This window comes from Trachymyrmex septentrionalis, unplaced genomic scaffold (genome assembly GCF_001594115.1).
Source record: "Trachymyrmex septentrionalis isolate Tsep2-gDNA-1 unplaced genomic scaffold, Tsep1.0 scaffold134, whole genome shotgun sequence".
In the NCBI taxonomy this organism is placed as follows: domain Eukaryota; kingdom Metazoa; phylum Arthropoda; class Insecta; order Hymenoptera; family Formicidae; genus Trachymyrmex; species Trachymyrmex septentrionalis.
The window spans coordinates 74,347-82,758 of record NW_017304482.1 but is presented as its reverse complement, the minus strand read 5'-3'; the positions used below and the strand labels follow the sequence as shown (position 1 = coordinate 82,758).

Genomic DNA, 8,412 nt, shown 5'->3' with positions numbered 1-8,412 from the left:
TTTACAGCTCTGTAGCGTTCGGAATTAATTTTTGGCACTTATATTGCTCGAAGATCACGTGATCATGCTCGCCATCTGCTAGCTCGCATCTCAGATTTAAGGTCGCATCATAGACTTTTGCATGACGTATAACGTTTAGTGCATAAGCGAATTAACTAATCAGAATCTTTCCTTTCTTCTCATTTCATGAAAGAAGAATTTCGATTGGTTAATTCCCTTATGCATTATATGTATTATGCATTGTGCAAGAGTCTGTGCTGCGGCCAATACATTACCGAACGCACCTACACATGGCATACTGATTTATTGTTATGCCAATCAATCGCTGCAATAAATGAATATATTAGAATATATAGATTTTTGTTACAGTTGACCCTGAATGCGGAGAGTATTTTTGCAATATCAACAGCGATAACTAGCAGTTACATATTTTATGTTATTTTAACACTTAACATTTAGATTACAAACATGGTAATTTTGATTTAACGTATAAGTTAGAATTTTGCGTGGCAGGTAACTAATATAATATGTCATTATTTCATTTAGATACGGTGCTTTGCAGAAAAATTATATTCTTCGAGCGTTAGTGCTACAGTGTCACGTGTTACTGTTAGACGGTTGATGACATCAGGATCTGTTACAGGTGATGATACATTTTTTATGTCTTTGATGCAATTATTGATTTATTCTTTTTTCACACAAACATTTCTGTAAAATATTAAATATATTCTATCTATAATATACTGATATTTTTCTTCTTAGCATATCAATTTGAAATGTATCATAAAAGAATTCTTTTAGATTTTAGATCATTATTGAGATATCTTTTAATGTTTATATCATCAGTCTCTCTCTCTCTTTTTACATTATAAATAGATCTCTAATCCTGCAATTTTCAGTACCTAAAAACATTAAAGAAACATCCAGTGCTCAAATAAACATGGATGAGGTCATTACAAAAGAAGTATGTTTGCATATTATAATTAAGATGTGTTATCTTTATCAAATACTATTAATTTATCAGAATTATTTAAGATTACATTTATTTTGTATATATAAAAGGTTGGGGATAATGGCATAATAGTTTTAAACCGACCTAAAGCGTTGAATTCTATAAATTTGTCCATGGTTCAAAAAATATATTCTATCCTTAAACAATGGGAGTCTTCAAAGAAACTGGTAATAATAGAAGGTATGGGTGAGAAAGCGTTCTGCGCGGGTGGTGACGTCAAAACACTTGTCTTGTCATTGAATGAACCAGCAGGAAATCTACAGGGCGAAGAATTTTTCAGGATGGAGTATACGTAAGTATCTGTTCAAGAGTAAATGTATATCTTTTATCTACTTGTATGAGCAAAATGATTTTTTCTTTTGTTTTTAGTTTAGATCATTTGATTGGAACATATAAGAAGCCTTATATTGCTATCATCAATGGGATAACAATGGGAGGTGGTGTTGGATTATCTATACATGGCAAATATAGAATTGCTACGGAAAAAACTCTCTTTGCTATGCCAGAAACGGCAATAGGATTGTTTCCTGATGTTGGTGCGACTTACTTTTTATCCAGATTGAAAGGCAGATTGGGTTTATATTTAGGTTTAACAGGACAAAGATTGAAAGGTATAACTTCAATTGTATTGAGAATTCTATATATATAAACAGATATTTATAATTATATGTTTTATGAAGGTTTCGATGTTTTCCTTGCTGGTATTGCAACGCATTTTGTACCATCGGAGAAACTCGCAGATTTAAAACGCGATTTATTTGCGTTGCGTGAAGTCGACATTGAGCCCATTTTGAATAAGTATCAACAAAAATTAAATCATGAATTCTGCTTGGCACCTCATATGTCACAGATAGAAAATTGTTTTTCTGCTCCAACCGTTGAAGAGATAATTGAAAGGTAAGCTAAAGATATTAAAAAGTTAAATTAATATTTTTTCACTTGTAATACAGCAAAGGATATAATTTGTTTTTTATATTAAGACTGAAGAAAGATAATTCGGACTGGGCACAAAAGAATATAGAAATACTGCTTAAAATGTCTCCATCTGCTCTCAAAATCACCAAAAAAGCGATTGATGAAGGAAAAGAAAAATCTTTAGCAGATTGTTTAAAGATCGAATATAGATTGTCCTGTACCGCTTTAACCAGAGATGGTGATTTCTATGAAGGTAATAAGATGAAATTTAGGTGCATTTTACAGGTTGTATTTTTGGATCAATATTTTATTTCTAGGTGTCAGAGCTCTTCTAATCGACAAAGATCAGAAACCAATATGGAAGCCATCATCCTTGGCCGATGTAACGGATGAATATGTAAATAAACGATTCGCGGCATTTCCTGCAGAGAAGGAATTGCAGTTGTGTACCAGCAAATTATAAAAATTAGGAGATATTTTTTTATATGTACTGTAAATATATAGCACAGTAGTGTCTTATGCTACGACGCTTCACTTGTAGCGTCGACATACTACGACGTCTCCAGATATATATATTGTTATGGAAACAAGTTCCTAACTACTTTATTTTTATATCTTAGTTTTGAGATGACAAATTGACATCTGTGTTGATATTGTTAACTTTTTTCTTTATTAGGCTGAATTCGACAAATGTATAATTAACTTTATCTGTGTTCAATCTATTTTTTTTTCTAATTCTAAAAATTAGAAAAAGATTAAAAGTAAGTTTAATCGAGATTAAAATTAATTTCAAATTGTTAGTCTCATATTTTTTTTATTTTTGTATTAAAGGATTTAATTTAAATGATTCGCTGAACTACAAATAGTAGTAATTATATAATTTTTTTCTATTTTTTATATATTTTATTATTCGACCTATCTTGTTTTACCATTATACTTCCTATTTAGACAGGTTTCTGCATTATAATCCTCTTTACCTTTGTATCTAAATATCCAAAATCTCTATTTTTTTAAATAAAACATAGAGGTGAGAGAATATGATATTGGAGCATATTTCATCGTCTTTTTTTTCAAATTTCCTTAATTGAGAATTTTTAGCACAGCCGAAAAAGACAAATTGAATAAATTCGAAAAAATCGTTTCCCTTGAATAATAATATAAATTATTATTAAATAGACGACTTAAAAAATTTAGTATACAACACACTTTTTGAGACACTTTGGACCTCTTTTAACGTTATAATTTTATTGCTATAATCTTTACAAGAATTTTTGTTAAATATATTCTTCAAAGAGTCAAGTCATAATTCATAAATGGACATCAAGTCATAGGTGACTGATAAGAATAATCACATGATATTCAAGCACATGGCGTTTATCACAGCTGACAACACTGACAATGACTAAGCAAAAAGGAAAGATAAATAAACTTAGAAAAGTACGTTTATTAGATTGCTGTATATTATGTATTCATCGAATTGGAACATACAAATTATGTATTATTTTGGAAAATTAAAGTCTGTATTTCACAGGCAAGTAGCATATAGCATTTTCTTCTCAGTATTCTTTAGTGCTCATTACTCATAAATCACGTATTAATTGTACACTAACGTAATCGTAGGAGTCAGCTAACCTCATACGTCCGAAATTCACATCAATCGGTTTCGCAGATCAACAAAATCAACAAGGTCAGTTTTTAGAATGACTATCACGTAAGAGAGCTTATCGTAATATAGGTCTATTTTAACAGATTCTGATAGCAAACCGCGGAGAGATAGCATGTCGTATAACAAAAACTGCCAAGAAACTTGGTATAAGGACCGTGGCTGTCTACAGCGAAGCAGACAGGAATTCTATGCATGTGGAACAAGCTGATGAAGCTTATTGTATCGGTCCAGCTCAATCTAGCCAGAGTTACTTGCGAAAAGACAAGATTATATCAGTGGCCAAGCAGGCAAAATGTCAAGCTGTGCATCCTGGATACGGATTCCTTTCGGAGAATACAGAATTTGCACAGTTATGTCAGAAGGAGAATATTATATTTATTGGTCCTCCAGCCAGTGCCATACGAGATATGGGTATAAAGAATACCTCGAAGGCTATCATGACTAAAGCTGGAGTTCCTATCATAGAAGGTAGATGTTTTCTTCTATCCTATACTATATATATTAAAACAATTATCTTTCTCAAAGAAAATTGATGTCTATGCGAGCCAAGCACTGGATGTCCGGCGTACAAATTATTTATTATTTAATACAAAATATACAGATGTTTTGATGTTTAATGTGGATCCATCTCAATATTTCAATCAACTTAAATTAATATAACAATAAAGAAGTAGATAGAAGTTGATAGTAAACACCTAACATAATACAATTATAAATCGAATAAAGTGATTTGTAGCCGTGTCTTTTGCTGCAGTAAGAAGTTATGGAATCCAAGCGTATTTTCCAAATAATTACCAAATTAACTGTATTAAATTATAAAATTATAATTAAAACGGGACATATGAGATAAATAATAAATAAATAATTAGACTTGTGTAAAACGTCAAGACATGTCAATCAAAGAAAAAGTACATTCTGTTTTTTATAACTATATATAAATAACGCAGTCAAAACTAAATAATATATGTATAAATATAACAATAAGTTGAACATAAATGAAACAGAACTTTATATAATGTATGATAACTAAAAAATTAGACTTACATAAAAGAATATATGTCAAGTAACTAAGACCGTATGTCGTTTTTATTGAATTATCTTTCTAATATTCTGCATGTTTATAGGATATCACGGTGATGATCAGACGAATGAAACTTTATTGGCAGAAGCTAGGAAGATTGGCTTTCCGTTGATGATCAAGGCCGTGCGTGGTGGTGGCGGAAAAGGTATGAGAATCGCTCATAAAGAATCTGATTTCATTGAGGCATTGGAATCGGCAAGAACTGAATCCGAGAAAGCGTTCGGTGATTCGGCAGTGCTTCTGGAAAAATATGTCGCCGAACCTAGGCATGTAGAAGTACAGATTTTCGCTGACAAACATGGGAACGCCGTTTTTCTGTTTGAAAGAGATTGTTCTGTGCAAAGGAGACATCAGAAAGTGATTGAAGAAGCACCTGCTGTATGTATCTTTATTATTGAGATTTATGAAACAATAGAAGAGACTAAAACGATTACATATGATTCTATTTTACAGCCTGGCATTTCCCAGCAGCTCAGGAAAGAACTGGGCGAAGCGGCTGTTCGTGCAGCTAAAGCTGTAGGATATGTAGGTGCTGGAACGGTAGAATTCATAATGGATCGGAACAATCACAGTTTCCACTTTATGGAAATGAATACACGTCTCCAGGTAGAACATCCCGTTACCGAGGCAATTACCGGTTTGGATCTGGTTGAATGGCAATTGAGAGTTGCTAATGGTGAAGTACTCCCACTCAAACAAGAGCAGATTACACTTAACGGTCATGCATTCGAAGCAAGAATTTATGCTGAGGTAATCGCTATGATATTATGTCTATCTATTTATGTCTCACATGACAAAATAAGTGTAATATAAGCGCAATTTAATTTATTATTGAATGGATTTATTGTTGTTATGATATCACAGAATCCAAGGAATGGTTTCTTACCAGGAGCAGGTAAGCTTTTGTACTTAAAGCCTCCTGAAGCAACGGATAATGTCAGAATCGAAACTGGAGTACGACAGAACGACGAGGTATCTGTACATTACGACCCGATGATAGCGAAATTAGTGATTTGGGGAAAAGACAGAAGCGAAGCTCTCAATATACTTACATCAAAGCTCAGTGAGTACAACGTAAGTAGCGTGATTAAAAAATTGAAAATTCAAGTAAAGGCTGATTACATTGTAGATTGTACAGTTACAGTGCCAGGTAAAATAATTACATACTAATTGAGATAATTATTTAAACTTGTGTCACACAAGAAGAGCAATAAGTCAGGCACAAAGTTAATGCTTAACAAATTACAATATATTACGAAAAAGAATTATAATCTAAACTAATTCTATATCTAAACATTTAGCCTTACATTAAGCCATCCTTAATGGATTTAAAAATAAAAATTTACAGCATAATCATATTACGTAATAATTTGTTAAAGCGACAGTGGTTGTCGCTTGCAGATAAAAATATATAGTTTTATTGTTAATATTTTTTAAATTTTAATTCACTAAGTCTTATTTAAATATTTATTTTTGAAAAATTATATTTGCAGATCGCTGGCTTGGACACCAACATACAATTTATTAAAGATCTATGTGAACATCCGAAATTTCAAAGTGGCGAAGTGCACACGGGATTTATTGAGGAGAACTTTGAACAACTATTCCCTAAGTTACATACCTCTAACAAAATATTGATACAAGGAACTCTCGCTTCAATTCTATATGAGGATATAGAGTCATTAAGCACATCCTTAGAAACAAAGGATCCTTTTACTCCGTTTGCTGTGGAAACTGGACTGAGATTAAATCATGTGTTGAACCGTACGTTTCTTTTCGATGTTGAAAAAGAAAATAATATAGTGGAGGTAAAATATGTTGAACCGGATGTATATCTAATGAGAGTCAACAGATTAGGACCCTGGAGGAAAGTAACTGGTACTTTAAAGAAGACTGAAGGTGCTTTAGAATTGTTTGCGGAAATTGACGGGATTATTATTAAAGCACGAACGGTGAAACTTAATAATAAATTATATATATTCACCAAGGTAGTTAATTAATTGCATAGTGTTTGATATATTTATATATGTGCTATATATAGTTTTACTTAATTTTATTCATAGGATCGTGAATGGCAACTGATTAGTCCCACTCCCAAATTCGTGACTGCGATTACGAGCCAGGTGGAGCAAAATCCATACACGGCTCTAAGCCCAATGCCTGGATCAGTTGACAAGATCTTCATTAATAAGGGAGATGTAGTAAAGAAGGGCGATTCATTGCTTGTTATCGTTGCTATGAAAATGGAGGTGAATTTATTGGATCTACATTATTAATATTAACGCGATACGTATATGATTTTATTAATATCTTTCTGTTTACAGCATATTATCAAAGCATCCATCGATGGAATGATCGAGGATGTGCTGTGTTCTATAGGTGATAACGTTACTAAAAATAAGCTTCTTGTAAAATTGGCCAAGTGCTAAATGTAATGTGATATACATAAAAGGAAGCACTAATTAAAAGTACTAATAAGAGCTACTGATTAAAAAATACAGGAGGTAATAATTCTCAAATGATTATTGTAGGAAGATATATTGTTAATCTAAATATAAAATAAACAAGGTTGAGTTTCTTTGCAAGAGTAGCGAACATCTGACTTCCACGATGTCTTGCAAATTTGCTTCAATTTAAAAAACCATTGTGCGATATGGCTCTACCTGCGTTTTCTCTCTTTTTTATTAATGAACTCTCAACACTTTTACCGATATTGACAAGAATATTGTTTTTCTGACTACTTTGAATTCTGACATAACTGATTCGCAAGACACTACACGATATCAAGAATGTAATAGATATTTTTCATCAATCATAGATATTTTTATAGCGATGTTTGAATATTTCCGCAACATTGAAAATGACTCGAGCGGAGTCAAAACATTTGTTAGTCGTTTTTTAATTTTTATATGAATTTTAATTAAAGTTTGTTACATTACTGGTTCTTTGCTCTTCTTTTGCATATATTGTTATATGCTTAGATATACATTCGTGTCGGAGATGTATTAATTTTAAATATTTCATTTACGTTTAAGCAATAAAAATAAAGAGGTTTAAAAGCAATCCGTCGTCGTGACTTAAAATCACGATTTTCTCGAAAAATACGCATAAGTACAATTTACTACTTTACAAGGGTTATTTTTTGATGCTCCAGAATAATCGCACAAAAGGTGATCAAAATTCATAAAATACATATGTGAGTCTCTCCTTGTTAGTTAAAAAAGTTAACTTAAAATCATGAAACAAAACAAATTTAACTTTTAAATTTTTCGATTATTTTTTTTTCATTAACTTAACTTTTAATTCAATTAATGTCATGGATTAACTTTTATCTTAACTAAGTTAAATTTTCAAGGCTGTTAACTTTAATTTGACTTAGTTAAAAAAGAAGTTAACTTATTCAACCTTGAAAATGAATCTTGTGTAAATGAATATTGTTATATATTTTTTACATATTTTTTAGTAAAATAAATTCTGCAATAAAATTGATATCTGTATTTTGTATATCTATTTATAAATGTAATAATCAAAATCTTAAAATTTGTATATCTGAACAGTTGAAATTATTAATAAAAGTTTCGAAGAATCGTTCCTTTTTGAACGACAGTGTAGCTAACATTATAAAATGTTTTCCTAGTTTAACGGACTGGGTTGGACAAACATGTGTGTAATCTTAAGAAAATAAATTCCCTGGCGATTGGATTCTTTCTTCCTAAGGAAAAAATTATAGAAGGCTGA

The 8,412-nt window shown here is 31.4% G+C and overlaps 2 protein-coding genes across 2 annotated transcripts; both read left to right on the top strand.

Moving 5' to 3' along the window:
- The first annotated feature begins 283 nt into the window (after positions 1–283).
- Positions 284–2,601, top strand: LOC108757192 (3-hydroxyisobutyryl-CoA hydrolase, mitochondrial-like). The gene is made up of 8 exons (XM_018501605.1): positions 284–471; positions 547–643; positions 900–964; positions 1,063–1,304; positions 1,382–1,623; positions 1,693–1,909; positions 1,993–2,180; positions 2,245–2,601. The coding sequence occupies exons 1-8, from the start codon at positions 469–471 to the stop codon at positions 2,388–2,390; spliced, it is 1,200 nt and encodes a 399-aa protein (XP_018357107.1). The 5' UTR covers positions 284–468; the 3' UTR covers positions 2,391–2,601.
- Positions 2,602–3,542: 941 nt separating this feature from the next.
- LOC108757194 (methylcrotonoyl-CoA carboxylase subunit alpha, mitochondrial) lies at positions 3,543–7,103 on the top strand. Its single transcript, XM_018501607.1, has 8 exons — positions 3,543–3,614; positions 3,677–4,061; positions 4,718–5,052; positions 5,128–5,424; positions 5,539–5,748; positions 6,168–6,662; positions 6,738–6,923; positions 6,999–7,103. Exons 2-8 carry the CDS (start codon positions 3,782–3,784, stop codon positions 7,101–7,103), a joined length of 1,908 nt encoding a protein of 635 aa, XP_018357109.1. The 5' UTR covers positions 3,543–3,614; positions 3,677–3,781.
- The last annotated feature ends 1,309 nt before the right edge of the window (positions 7,104–8,412 follow it).

Excerpts from the sequence above, each read along its gene's own strand:
- LOC108757192 (XM_018501605.1), top strand. Across the intron at positions 965-1,062 it reads ATGAGGTCATTACAAAAGAA|GTTGGGGATAATGGCATAAT; the intron begins GTATGTTTGCAT and ends TATATATAAAAG. Across the intron at positions 1,305-1,381 it reads TTTTTCAGGATGGAGTATAC|TTTAGATCATTTGATTGGAA; the intron begins GTAAGTATCTGT and ends TTTTGTTTTTAG.
- LOC108757194 (XM_018501607.1), top strand. The coding sequence starts at position 3,782 with ATGCATGTGGAACAAGCTGATGAAGCTTATTGTATCGGTCCAGCTCAA. Across the intron at positions 5,053-5,127 it reads TGATTGAAGAAGCACCTGCT|CCTGGCATTTCCCAGCAGCT; the intron begins GTATGTATCTTT and ends TCTATTTTACAG. Across the intron at positions 6,663-6,737 it reads AATTATATATATTCACCAAG|GATCGTGAATGGCAACTGAT; the intron begins GTAGTTAATTAA and ends TTTTATTCATAG.